This window comes from Cupressus sempervirens, chromosome 7 (assembly GCF_028749045.1).
Source record: "Cupressus sempervirens isolate cs-2001-9-10 chromosome 7, ASM2874904v1, whole genome shotgun sequence".
Lineage (NCBI taxonomy): Eukaryota > Viridiplantae > Streptophyta > Pinopsida > Cupressales > Cupressaceae > Cupressus > Cupressus sempervirens.
In genome coordinates, this window is record NC_143124.1 from 600090405 (window position 1) to 600105952 (window position 15548).

The 15548-nt window shown below is 37.2% G+C and overlaps 1 protein-coding gene across 1 annotated transcript in view; it reads right to left on the minus strand.

Moving 5' to 3' along the window:
• Positions 1-15548, minus strand: part of LOC149548162 (putative E3 ubiquitin ligase SUD1) — a 91333-nt gene that overhangs the window by 45096 nt on the left and 30689 nt on the right. The window contains exons 3-5 of the mRNA XM_089792202.1: positions 14614-15393; positions 14239-14450; positions 13743-14132 (exon numbers count right to left, since the gene is read on the minus strand). Coding sequence (XP_089648328.1) covers positions 13743-14132; positions 14239-14450; positions 14614-15393 — 1382 coding nt within the window. The remainder of the gene's footprint in view (positions 1-13742; positions 14133-14238; positions 14451-14613; positions 15394-15548) is intronic.

Sequence of the window (15548 nt, forward strand, 5' to 3'; positions counted from 1 at the left end):
AACAATTGCCAGCATATGGATTATGAATCAGGAGTAAAAGACCAATGCTTAGTTAAATGGGCAATCAGAGTCAATATTATAAGTTGAAACATACAACTTTATAAAGTTTAATATATTTTAACTATAAACAATTTTAATAATTTTGACGCGACGGATCAATTAAATAAATGCAATTTAAACTAGTCTAAAATGCACTTTAACTCCTGCGGAGACAAATTAGACATAAATATGAAAATAATTAAATATTTCACAATATTTATGTTTACCTAATTTAAAATGCAATAATAACCCAATCCACTTATCCAAATATTAAAATATTTATAGAAAATAAATAAATAAACATTTATAAAGGACACAACTTAATAATAGTTTAAAACTCCAAAATTAAAAATAAATAACTTTGCCGGAAATAAAATCGCAATAAAGACACTCCTTACAGATGATCTATTTACTGCATTTCAATTCCCGAATTGCATATAGATTTGCTCCGCAATTCAATCCACAGGCTTTGTTCAAAACTTCATTTCTCCGCCAATAAAAGAATATAATACATCATTGAGCATAAGGTAGGTAAAAAATTTAAAATATGAATATAAAATATCATTGTCTCTTCTAATTTATTACATATTTATAAAGATTGAAGGGTGCCAGTTACTTTTCCAAACACCGCACCTCTTCATAACTAGTAACCGAAAACTATATGAAAAATAAACTAACATCAAATGTCCCGATATATCTTTATGCTTTTTGAAGATTAATCTAACTATACATTATTAAAAAGGAAATCTCAATAGCACTTTTATTGCAACATTTTGATTGCCATCATGCACTTCTTTCATCGCACTATGCATCTGGATTAGTCTGAAGATTATTGGCGTCGTAGGTAGTCACAAATCTTCCGCCTTCTCAACTTTGTATTCCCTGTCCAATATCATTCGCCTAGGCACTTTTCTCTGTATATCCGCGCAAAACAACTTCCATGATATGATTTTATATACAATAAAACCCTATACTCATGCGTATGCGATGTATCACGTAAGTGATGAGAACACCCGAATTTGCTAAGAGCAGATCTATATTACTCTTCTCTTCCGTTGTATATCTTCAGATCTCTTCGAATATTAATGCTTTCTTCAGATGCACCCGACGCTAGATTCTATCATTCCTTCCATTACGTATATTCTGCCCTCCAGAATGCGCTTGCAGACTCCACGCTCCAGACCTGCAACAAACATTAGACACTATAAGATATAAAGAAAATGCTTGGTTATTGTTAAACATCCGGTCAGAGGGCCCCTCCATATGTCTAATGATTGTAGGCAAATAACCTACTACGGTTGTATCAATGGTGTGAACCATGTTCCATGGTTTGAGAATCCATAAGTTATTTTATCCCTCTTTGTCATATCTTCACTGTTCGGAGTGCACTAGCATTGATGTTATGAAAGAATGAAGTGTATTTTAAGCTCTGTGACTCTAGGCCACAATTCTCGCAATTCATCTGTGCCTGCTGAAAGAAATTACTCTCAGGATAAAATGTGCTGAGAGCAATTCTCGAAGAAGTAGGTGCAACAGTTTCATGGGTTGCTTCACTGGTCACCAAGCTTAAAGCAAGAAAAATACTGTGGAGTGCACAGACAACACAAGGATCGCCCAAATGCAGGGATTTTGATAGCACAAGAAACTCCTCCCAAAATCTCCGTAAATGCCATAGTGACTGTATGATAACATTTAAGAAGCAATTGTACTCGCCAACTTCATTCTGTAATCCTTTCCCCAAAGTCTCCACTTCAATCACTACTTTTAGAGGAAAAACACTTGAGGTTTGTATAATGCCATCTGTTATAAGATATCCACCTTGAGTTTTGATAGCTTCATGTAAACTCAAAGAATTGTGCTTGGCATTATAGACATCAAGACTTTGCCGAACTGCTTGCTCAATATCTGCCTAAAAAACATTCTTCGTCGTCTTCTTCAGCATGAAGTTGCCTTAATGGCTTTGAGTTGTTTTCACCTGAAGCAACTCTGAATTTTCCTCTAAACATCTGCACACCTTGCTTTAAACCTGATCTTGCTAGTACTGCAACAGGTTGTCTAGCATGTCTTTTGAAGCCAGAAATAGGTAAATGATTATGTGGAACTGTTCTCAGCAATTGGACTGTTTTCATGTTTTACAGATGCTTTAGGGATGTATGTATATGTGCCATGTTCTGGTACTTGGGTGTTATCCTTCTGTCTATTTCTATGCCCTCGAGCCTTTTGTCTAGATGAAGATAATTTTTCACATTTTGTCACCAGTACGGAATTATCTCCGCCACTCCTAGAATTAGAATGCAGATTGGAGCTCTACAATATGTGCCTCTCTTGATTCATTGTACTATTAGATATGCTTTCAGGGAATACAACCTCTTCGAAAATTTTGGTGTCCATCTGCGTCCTTATCAATCTGCTCTTATCATCCATCAATGGACGTCTATCAACATGATTAGACATCTTCACTGCCTGGTGGTTTTGTTGCCCAAAAGAACCAAGATAAGATTTATCTTTTCCAGCACTTGCACATTTACCTTGATCTACCGAATAGTTGTGGCAGTCATCTAGCCAAAAGTCTCTCTCCTCTAGAACTGTAGATGCTTATCCAGGATAACTACTAAAAGAAAACATTTTCTTCCCTGGTGGCAAAGAGTTAGCATCAACCACGATTTGCTCCTGATAAGTATAGTTATCCTTGCACTCACGTGCAATATTTGTAGTCTCGTGTATATTGCAATAAGGCCTATTACCAATTATACTTGAATTGGACTCTTTCAGTATACAACATAGTCTTTCTTCTTCTATTTGCTTTTTACTTATTTCTGCAAGGTGTTTTTTGTTTTGCCTCCTCTTCAATTTTTCTTTGTAATTCCAATGTTTCCTCAAGCTTTCTTTCCTCAGTTTCAAGTTCAAATTACCATTTTAGTTCATCTTCTTCTTGTCTCTTTGACTCTTCTTCTGTTATCCACTTTTGGCCTCCGTTTTTATCCTGCTCGTCTTCACTAACACATTCACATGTACTTTCCTCGAGAATGATTTGCTGCCCACCATTACTGGTTACCTTTAAATCTTTGGTTCTCCTATGATCCTTGTTCTTTTATAATTCTGCACTTAATTTACTTCGAACTATAATGCATTGATATCAATGAGCCTTTCCATCATGAATCTTCATTATTTTACAAATGGGGGCCTTAAATTTTGCAAAAGTTTTGGGCTCCATCACCATGAACCTACACTTCTTCGGATTTAGTGCCAATCTCGCCCATCTGCATCTCTCCATGCATTCTCCGAGTGTTGTTATATGTTTATCCTCTACGCTAAAAATTGACCAATCATCTAGGAATGCCTTAAAGTTTCCGATAGGCATTTTATCAAATTTGTGCAAGATAATTCTCTAGAACATTGCTGGAGCATTACACAGTCTGAACAGCATCCTATTATAAACGTATACTCCATCTTCCACTATGAATGTTGTTTTCAACCTATCTTCTTTGTCAATGGATATCTGGTTGTATCCAGAGAACCCATCCATGAATGAATAAATCTCATGCCCCGCAACTTCTTCCAGAATGCTATTGGTGAATGGTATCGGAAATGGACCTTTAATCGTTCCTCCATTTAGGCATCGGAAGTCTACGCATATTCTTATTAGCGTGGTGTCCTTTTTCAGAGATATCACAACCGGTGATACCAACTCACTCGTCTGCACTCTAAAAATAATTCCTACTTCCAGCATCCGACCGATCTCATCAATGACCCATGTGGCATATTTTTTGTTCATCCGGTACGACCACTTCCATACGGGTACTACAAATTCTATCAACTGTATCCAGTGGACACATAGCTTTGGTGGTACTCCTTTCAAATCTTTATATGTCCATGCGAAGACGTCTTTGTACTCCATAAATATTTTGAACATTGCTACCTTTAGATTCTAATCATCTCCCACAAAGATATTTTTCGGATTGGCTTCATCTCATAAGTTCATTGTTTTTACAGTAGGTTCTTCATACTTTATAGGTTTGTCATCACTAAACGTATGCATCAGCATTTCATCTACATGTGCTTCTCCCTCCTTCACTTCGCTATACTCCTCGAAAACTCGTTCCCCTCTTCGACTCCCAACATGTTACAACCTGAAAAGAGCTTGTAATCCTCCATCTGCCAATGGAGTAAATCGTTAACCAAATCTAGGTTGTCATCATTCGACCCTCCTAATCTCAATACACCTTCGTCAGGTTCCATTCTCTTCTTTCCCTCATCGTCACCTTCGCCTTCACCTTCAAAATCTTACAATGATACCTCCTCACCCACCGTCTGTGTGTGCAAGTCAATTACAAATCTTCGGCCTCCGCGTTCCATGAATAGGGTATTTCATTTCCAATCATGTTTCACTTTTGCTTGCACCAACCAAACCCATCCAAGGATAGCGTCGTACCCTTTTCTTTTTAGCGGAATGACCACGAAATCTAATAGAAATGGTTGTGTTCTAATAGTTACCGACTGTGCCATGAGGGTTCCCAATGGTTTGATTACGTGTTGATCCGCAATGAGTCACTGAAATGTAGGTGGCCACAACGTAGGTTTTTGTCCCAACTTTTTCCATATATCCTCTAGTAACACATTTACACCTAACCCTCTGTCCACGATTGTGTCCGTAAGTACGGTTCCCAGGATACCCATCTCTACTACTGTCGGATGTCTTCCCATCATGAGTGCCAGTAGCATTGGCTCTGCTGCAGTCATTCCACTACCACACTTTCCTGTTTCCTCCATTGCTTTTGGAAGTAGTGTCATGTTTCGTATTGTCATCCACAACTAAGGGATTGTAAGGTCATTTAATTTTATAGGAACTTCTATTTGCATTACCTGCCTTATCATGTTTTGTTCTGCCAGGTTCCTCTTCGAGGTGCCGACAGTGTCCTTTGTTTGTAACTCTTCCATTTCCATTTGTTTTTCCAACTCCATTCGTGCTTGTTGCAACCTGTTCTTTTCTTCCTCTACATCAGAGTACTTAGCTTTCTTTTCTTGCTCACACGTAATGGCTAGTATTTCCTCATCACATGTTTTGATGCTTAATAAGTTCACCCCCTCTGCTTTGGGCATTTTGAATCCTCGTGGTCTCCCGAACCACACCATTTGCATAACAATTGCGGCGTCTCCTTCATGGTACAATCTCTAGCAAAGTGTCCCAGAGGTTACACGTAGGGCATTGTATCATCGGTCGTCCACTCAAGTCATACTATATCTGACTTCGACCTTCATTGTTATTATTGTTATTATTATTACCACCTCATCCATGTCGGTTATTGTTCCAATAACCTTATGAGGTTGCGTTATTGGGTGTGTTTGTTACTGCTCCTACAGTGGACACTTCCTGTATTGTACCTTTGTCTTCATATTGAACGGGTATTCCTCTATAGAATGTCACGCAATCTGGCAGATATCGCAAAATTATTTTTTCGAGCAGGAGCCCATTGTGTGGCCCTCCTCCTTTTAGTCCGTGCACCACAATTCCCCCTTCACTGAGTTAGGATTCTTTTTCAGATTTTTAAATTCCTTTATCATTCATAACATATCCTTCTATAACGATCGAACTTTCTCACTTGATTCTTTGTCGCTACTAATACTTTTGGAAGATGAATCATCTGAGTCCGACAATTTGTGCTTCTTTTTGCTTGCCTTCTACTCACTCTCCAAATCCACTACCCAGTTATATGCATCTATGTACGATACTGGAGGTACAATCTTCATTTTATTCTTTAGTGCTAGTCGTAGCCCTTCAACAAACCATCGTTTCTTTAATCCGTCAGTCGGTGGGCTCTCCATCCTCCCCACCAACTCTTTCAGCCTTCTTGCATATACACGGATCATTTCATTCTTTACTTGTGTTGCACTGTATATTTCTGCTACAATTTTGTTATCGTCCTGATGGAGCTTAAAAATTTTGGTGAATTTGGGCCTCCATTTAAGCACCTTATCTGACCTTTTTATCCCACAAATAATATTATATTTACATGTTTCAATGATTTCCCTATGCTAAGTGTATAATGACCTACCAAATTCATATTCTTCAAAACCCTAGATTTTCTGTTCAAGCTTTAGACTTTGAGAAAAGTTTAAGTCTATCAGCTTCTCCAGATCAAATATTCCTGATATAGTTTCCAGAATATAATAGTGGTGAAGAATAATTGTTTCCAGGCAACTCAAATCCTCAACAACTTAATTTCTGAAGATCCTTGCAGCTACAAATGTTCAAACAAATGATTGAAAGTTTATACCAGTGAGGGCCCTGCTATGGAGGAGAATGAGCACATAAGTTTATACACGAGTATAAGAAAAGGGAGATAGAAAATCTTCAATGTCTTCTCCAAATATTTAATGAGTACAAGTTGTCAGAGTTGGTTCCAGATTGCTGCATGGCTTTTCAATATTTGGCAAAATTGTTGAGGGATTGTACTCATGCATCATCATAATTCATAGTGTTCCAAGACTGTAATTCAGTGCTAGACATATGCAGATCAAACAAGCAACAGGCTGAATGTTTTCCTGAGCGAATCCCTCATCACATAGACCATTGGTCCAGAGCCCTTCCCATGCCGTTCATTTCATCCATATGATGATGTTCACACGCAACACGAGCCCTTATTTCTCAATGATTTGCAATCGTAATTAGTCAACATCTAGAGTGTCGTCAATATGCAAGGGTTGAAATTTTATTGAAGCAGCAACCAAGAACAAGAAATATTTTTACGAACAGTTGAATCAGAACCACCGTTATGAGCCCTCAAACATCATTATCATTGAAGTTCTACTTGATGAGAAGTAGATCAATTATCAATCACCATGTGTTGTGAAGGATTTTGCGATGAATCAAAACAGTTACCCCTACTCGACAATAACCAAAGATGACTTGAACGCAGGTTTGTGCAATGGAAATATATAGGAGGCCACAAAGTCAACAACGACTAAGATGTGCGATGGCAATAACGGAAGGAAGGAAGGTCCAACGTCCTGATCGAAGTCATCCTTTCATTCATGACAACACTTCTTCATACACGATGGAGACTGAGGAGCCGTCAAAGGTTGAAAAATTATCGAGGAGCAAAGAAATATTATGGTAGAGCTCAATAAACTTAATAAGAAGGAATTATTGTTATGTGCCGGCAATGATAGATTAATTAATGTAAAGCAATCTTTAAAAGGCATGATTATGTAATTTTAATATTGTGACTCTTGGCTTTGAAAAGTCATATCCTAAAATGAGTAGGATATAAATAGGAGTTGTTTTATTCAAAAAGAATAACAAACAATATTCTAGAAAACATTCAGATTCATATTCTAGAGAAAGTATTTTATATTTATTATTGTATGGAGGGATAAGGAGCCAAATATGGCTTTTCTAAATTAAATTCTATTATTTTATTTTAATAAAATAAAATGTTCTTTGTTTATTTTTAAATGGCATGGAGATTTAAACTGCATATGAGTTGTCCTTTATAATTATTTTTTGGAATGTTGTATAAAATTTAAATGTCAGATAAGTGGACACGATCATTTAGCATTTAAATTTGATCATCATAGATAGTGTGAAATATTTTATTGTTTCCATATCTATGTCTAGTTTGTCTCCCAGAGGAGTTAAAATTCAATATTGACTAATTTAAGATTGCAAAATATTTGATCTATTGCATCTTGATTATTTAATTTTTGATTGTATAAGTGTGTGGAACATTATAAAGTTGTACATGAAAATTCACTGAAGTTGACTCTATTGCCCGGATGAGCAAAGGCACTGATCTTTATATTATTGAAGTCAAAAAATCTATATATTTCTTCTACAAGCATCAGATCTATTATTAAATCCTTATACAATTCATTCAATTCACACTCAGCATCCAGTTTCAGTTTCATTGAGTTCAAGAACCTTGCCAGTCGGAGAACTCCAAAGCTTAAATTCTCTTTAGAAAAGCTCTGAACCAAGTGATCAGGTTCGAGGAGAAGGTCTACCCACCTAGGTGTAGCCGAGCCTAAAGTGCAAAGGAATCAAGAAGTATTCTCGTTTGTTGGCCAGAACTAATTGAGAAGTCCTATCGGAGAAGTGGCAAGCTCTTGGATTTCCAATCTGTGGTTTTGGGAACCAACACGTCCCTTAACAGTTGGAACTCTGCAATGAATTCTTTCTTAATGTTCAACCATGTAGTTAGCTTCTGAGGATCGGCATTCAGAAACCAATCAATCTCTACGCCCCACAAGGTTGCCAAAAACTATCGGACCTAGTCATCCTGGTCTGTTACACCATTCACCATCCATATTGTTCCGCATGTTTTACAGTGTCTGATCGGATCTGTCGTCCCGTCACCATTGAACATCGGCAATTTTCCCTTTAGTCCTGCCATTACTAATTTCTTTTGAAGTGGTGGTGTTTGTTGTGCACGCACGTTGTTCTAAGTACTCACGTTGTTCTGAGTACCCGTGGTATTCTGAGCACCCGCATTGTTTGCACACCCACGCTACTTCAGACAACCGCGTTACTTGTTCAGAAAAGATCTTCCTCAAGCGAAGGTGTTTGATTCTCTGCCTGTATCTGTTCGTTGGGTGTATCAAGAATGAAGAGTTCACTCCACACTCGTGCGAGTTACTTCCCTTCCATTCGGAATCTCTACCCCTGGCCTATACAAGTTGAGAAACTCCTCCCTTGTCTCTTCCACCAAATTCAATCGCTGTCAAGTCTCTTCTAGCAATTTCTTGGCACTCCTCGGTCTGCTAGGTGAATGTACTCCCTCCATCTGTGCTCCTTCACCCCCTCAGTGTTCGTCCGTAATCTGTTGAAGCTTCTATCTGCGCTCCGCTTGTTGTGCTAAAATTAAAACTTCTTGTGATACGCATATTTCATTTTTATCTTTTATCTTATTCCTATCCTTGTTAAACAAATTTAGCATTAATCTTCATAACACTTCCTTTGTTCCAGGTCTGACTAGAAATGGTGCTAAATGTTTACCGTACAAGCTAAATGGATACTTATCACATGTAGTACAGTAAGATATAACACAGAACAGATAATTTATTCATATACGCGATATGCACTCCAATGCTTACAATATGATTATCATAATTACAATGATGTTCCAAACTCCCTTCCGGACAATGTACATATACTTTCCCGAAGGGGTGACTCAACCATCACGTGCCCTTTCGGATACAATTCTACCCATCAGCTACAATATAGAATTTACCGACAATAGCATTAAGCTCCACTTTTAATATTTTATGAAGTTGGCTATTAAATTTACTAATGTCCCTAAAAGGGGACACTAGAAAATATTAGTGTTGAGCTGATTCAACTATTATTAAAGGTATGGGATATACAAATCTCTACAATGATGACTTGGAGATTGTAACTGACACACATTTTGTTCAGTATGATCTTAATGTGTGAGCAAGTTAGGATCTCGAGATGTTTCCAAAGAAGTTTATGAAACTTCACATCATAAGAAATTGTTTGAGAATGATGGCCTAAAAGCAACCTTGTCTTCGCATGCAAATCAAACTAAGGAGTTTGAGGCCTATGGACATTGATGACACCCTTGTGAGGTGTGATAAATTATGTGTTCTATAGCTACAAGTCACTTATGCATGATAATAATTTAGAGGACAAATCAAACATGGCATTTCAAGATGATGGTGTTTCGGATGACGAAATGGAAAACACATTTCAAAATGAGAATAATGAGAAGTATGCTTTGAAGAATCGGCTAAAAGTTACTGAAGATACAGTTGTTACAGCTTTAGTATGTTATAATGACATTCAGTTGGTTGTCAATTCATTATTTGAGGTGGATGCTGATTGGACATTTGATAATCGAATCTTCGAGTTGGATGCAGAATTTTTTTCCAATTCCAGCGATGAGAATGAAATTGATTGCATGATTTGGGACCCAAGTACAGTTCCTAGTAATTAAGGATGGTCGCAAGATTGGAGTAGTGAATTAGTTTCTAGCATTGTACTGCTGCCCACTTACTGATCAGCCTACACAAGTTCAGATTTGGATCTACAGGTGAGCAAGATGGATTCTTTGGTTCAGTAGATGAGTGGTTTCGGGTTGAGAATGGGTGGCAGATATGTTTTGATCAGAGAAAATGTTTTTTCAGCTACTTCCTTACCTGTCATCTCTATGTATTGAGTGGAATTTCAAATTGTTCACAGTTGTGCTAGTTTCTTCCTAGTGTGGGTATTGACATCAAAGTACTTTATACATCAGTGCAACTAGTTTGTGGGGCATTTCTTCGGTATGACTCAATTATTCTTCATACCTATTTGGGATAATTTGAGTCATTATGGTCACTTCATAACATCAGTTTGTGCGCCTGGAGTGAGCTGGGTTTGTTGGAATGCTCATTTTTCCTACACTAGCATTTGGAGAAAAATAATTGATGTCAAGTTTACAGTAGTTGACTACAGGAGTAGTACTTAGATCGTGATTAACAGGATGTCTTACAAGGTTGTCTCTCTTGAGTTACCTTCACAAAACATATATCATGGCATTTATCTCCGCACCCTTGGAGTTTTCAGACCTATTTGAGTTGTTGTGCATTACATCAGCAACTCAGGTTAGGCTGATATATTTTATTTTATGCCTGCAATGGATTTTATGCACTTTCATGAGAGATCACTCACAGTTGGAGAGTTGTTTAGTGATGGTAGCTTATTGGGATACTAATTTCTCTTCATATCTGAGTCTGACAGTCATGACAACATGATAATTTGGGACCCCGTTATTGACTTTCTTGGCAAGTTATTTCAGTGGGTGTTTAATAAGTGGCTTCTCAGTTCTAGGCATTTTATTTATATCAGAGTAGAGCAGCAGGTTGGTAGAGCAATTGTTGGCTAATCCAACTGACATTTCTTTGATAAAACTAAGCTGGTAGATGATCCATATCAATGGAATTACCATTGTGGAAAGAGCTGATGACCATACTGATTTCATCCTGGTTGATATACTTACTAAGTTCTCTGCATCATTTTTCAATCACCCTGGGAATGATCTTCTTGTGAATCTCCTGAGCATCCTCACATGAACTACTATAGCCTTCAGCCAAAAAGAGGTCCCAATAAAACTTAAAGAATTCCTTTCTGATAACCTCTCTACCAGTGATCTGAACATTAGGAATGATAATTCACACACCTGCTCCTTCACATTCTTAGCCTTTATGGAAAAAGAATTGGGATCCTCTGTCACCTTCTTTAACCCAACTCAATCTGGCTCTGGTCTTCAAACCTTGAATTTTTTGTTTGAATTTTCCATAACTCATATTGGCATCAATTAAGTTCTAGAAGACTGCCACTATCTAGATCATCTTGTAGCAGCTTCTCACTATACAAGAGTTTTTCTTTTAATCTGTTCTCTTTAAATCCGTCCTCTAGAGTCAATTTCCTTCCAACAATTTGTAAAAGATATTCCAGCTGCTCGCATTATTGTACCATTGATAAATTCAGGACATCTTATTGGGTAGTATTTCTCTAATAGTGAAGACCCCATCAATAGAGTCTTGATTACTGAGAAGGCTAGTATTAAGTTTAAAGGTATAAGACCTCCTGACTTTCTCTGCTCCTAAAAACTTCTACAGTCTGACCTTTTAGCATCAACAGGATGGTGATCAGAAAGAGTGATGGGGATAACATCGGAAGCTTCTATCTCCCTTTCTCTGAAAATAAAATAAGTCCTTGTTGGCATAAAATCCGAGCCTGTGCTGTATCTCCATTCCACTGTTCAGGACATTAAACTAGGTGATCCATATACCCTTATTAACATCTTTATCTCTTTCAAAGGAGTCGGCCAAGTTCAAACTGCTTTTCATTCTATTCCAAAAACATTATTCATTGTGCTTCCAGGTCATATCCATCATCCAATTTATCTTCCCTATATTCAACAATATTAAAATCTCCCCCCAATACCCAAGGAATCTTAGGTAAGGAAGAGATTCAGTTCCAAAGGCAGGCTCTCTCATTGTATTCACTGGGGGCATAAAGCAAGCAAATATCAAAATTAGACTCATTGTTTCCAAGAATCACCCACACTCCTATTACAAGGAGAGGCACCAAAGTCCTTAACATAATAGGCCACTTCCTAACCAACAAGATAACTGTGTGCCCTTCACCTTTGCAAAATTGTAGGGCATCTTTCGATATAAACTTAACACTGGTTTCTGAACTGAATCCAATATCTTCCTACAATTGTTGGCAAGTGAATGCCACATCCCTCTAGGCCCTCTAAGTTATGTTTTAAGCAGGATACTACACACAGAAATCTCATCTCACAGGCTCCATATCGTTTACTAATATCTGTATGTTGTGCAGAAGATTTATTGGATGCATGTGCTTTCTTTTCTGTCAGCCATGGAAATCTTGCATTTAATTTTCACATTTCATTGAAATATCACCTAATCATTCAGAACCCAGAGCAAATAAGCCTGTATTCATACAAGATCAATTCCAGGGAAACCCATGTATTGACATATTAAGAGAAACATGTTGGGCTCAATTTTTTAACTCTGGCATATATCATACACCTTGTTAACACGGCCAGATCTATGGAGCCTAGTTTTTGGAAAGAAAACTTTGAATGGCAACAACTAATCAAGGACTCTGGACTTGCAACTAATTCATTATTTTGAGATAGATTTGTACCTTTAGTCAATACCAGGATCCTACTTGATATGCTGCTTCAAAGTTAGTTTTGATTAAGTACATATCGTATTGTCAAATATGAGCTAGCATGGTGCACTAGATTTTCTATTTTAATAAAATGGTTCTGATTGAGCAAATATTGTCGAGTGCAAACTAACAATATTTATTAATGTATTTCCTACTTTCCTAAAAGATAATTTAATTGATGTCTGCATTCAGATCCCTTTTGCAAGCAGTTAAGAATGCTGACCATATCTCAGGAATGTGCAAAATGCAACACACAGTTTTAGAATGTAATTTTCTAATGTACCAAAGCAGATGAAATGGAAAGAGTAATGCACTGCATTGGGTTTCTCATTGATCTGGAAAATGACCACTTCTGTGCCATATTGATCAACATCTGGTTAAATCACAACTTAGTTATCTCCTCTCATTTAAGTATCAACAACAGGTAAACCCACCAAATACAAGTGCAGAAGTGGGAAAGAGATGCATATCATCCAACATGCACCAAACATTGTCTGATAACAAAATGTAGAGCCACTGCATTGTACTCCTAAGTCATCCTTTAAAAACTAAGAGCAACAAAGAACAATCAAGTTACAAGGTAATGGTTTCCTATAGGAACACTGGACTCCTCTTCTAAAAGTTGCAATCAATAGTTATCCACAAAGAACTAAATTTCAAACTGAAGTTAAAATCGACTCATAAGCATCTGCTTCCAATCATACAGAACTATTACCATTTTAAAACATAGAGTTTTCTACTACTCCTAGACTTGAAAAATGTTGAAGCTAATATTTCATAATAACTAATAAACATTTTGTCCAAGAAATTACTAAGTATTAGGCAAAAAATTAATCAGAGAAAGCCAAACATATTGGTAGAAAGTAGAAACAAAGAAATGACATCTAAAAGAAGTTATTTCTCTGAAATGAAAAAGATGTTTTCAGAATAAATTTCAGCTGCATTTTCTCATAAAAGATGCAATAGAAGTTTTATATAAAAGTTATAGTTATACTCTTTGAAATCTTCATGACCATCCTCAGCAAACTCTTCGGCGTCATCTATATTCAGTTCTGCATTTTCATTTACATGCATTATCCTATTGTTCTGCCCATAGTTTGGAAAGGCTACCCTGTTGTGATTTAGTGCTTCAGCATGACCATTATGAATATCATGCAATCTGTCCCGTCTATCATCCTCCGCAATTCCAGTGTCTTGTCCATTGTTGACCTCCGCATTTGGCAGTAAATATTCTGTCAAACCAAGAATCCACCCAACCATCTTAAGCCAGTGGAATAGTAACTTCTTAATTGTTGCCCGTGGCTTGAAATGCTCGATGGCAAATGGAGTGAAAATTTGAAACAGAAGCATGTCTGCAGGAATCTCAGTAAAGGGATCAGAAACTCTGCAGCACGAATGGGAGTTTAAGATTAAGAACATATGAGATCATATAATAAATAACTTAGAACAGACAAGTGGAAACAACTACTGCAAAATAATATTAAACTTACGATATATCCAGAGGAAAGACTGATGGTGTCAAATACATTGCAAGTTTGACTGGTAAGAAAACGAGCATTACAATCAAACTTCCATAAACCACAACAGAAAGGAGGACACGTCGGGCATGTTTATGTAAAGGATCATCAATAAGATCACGAAATGGATTATAGTTTGGATCAGAAGGATCTCTGAGAAAATACAGAACCCCAGGACGAAGAACCTGTACAGCACATTAACTAATCATTGGCTTATGCAATTAAAAAAATAAAGGGTTTTTAACAACTTTACAATAATCTATCAACTGCAACACCCAGTAATACAGAAGCATTGTCAAGGTCCTAGAAAATAAATGAAACAAGATTTCACAGAGAGGACGAACATACCCGTCTAAGAAGACTAACGAAAATGCTTATCTGTAACATGTATATGATGCCCACAAGCCAATGTAACAAGGAGCTTGTTAGCAATGAAGACCGGAAAAAAGCAACTCGCTGAGTAATTGTTTTTCCAAGCATGCTAATGGTACAAACATCCAGCCACCATCCACACAACAAAGGAAAAATTCCAAGCTCAATTGCTAAAAGAAAAACAACCTTCAACATTTTCATAAAATATTTTATGCCGGCCATAAATTGTCTAGCAAGAGAAGGGATAGCTTCCGCTACAGAGGCTATACCATAGATCCTACCCATTGTCAAGGGTTCACCCCTGTTGTAGCGAAACAAAGCTATAAGCCCAAAATAACAAAAAACCATACCAAATATTACCATGTAACCCACAGCCAGAGTTGCAACATCAGAAATCTGCAAGCCCATAACTCCAGTAATTGTTAACAGATTTACCGGATTTTCATTTTCAAACACAGTTGAAGGTTTATCTTTCTGTGTTGAGTGCATCATCAGATTTTCTGCAAATGGTTGTTTTGCTTCCCCAAAGATAGATTCCACTTGAGTGCCTGCCGGTAAGTTTACAATAGATTGGAGAGAACTCTTCAGTGTGACATTAGCAATAGCTGACGATATACTTGTGGAAGATATGCCTTCCATAAGTAATGTACTAGTAGTAGTTACCACTAGTCTAGATCCTATGAAGAGAAATATCCGTCCCAGTGTAAAAGGAATCCAGATCACAACACCCAGAAATATCACATTGCTAGCCAGGACCTGATAGAAAATACCGATTAGGGATAAATTTGAACAGCAGCAAAAAAGACCAAACCTATAATTTTGGTCTGCAAAAATCAATTGACAACAAATAAATTGCAGATAAAACTGACATAGAGGAACCGAGATGAAATTGAACAGTTGCAAACAAATTG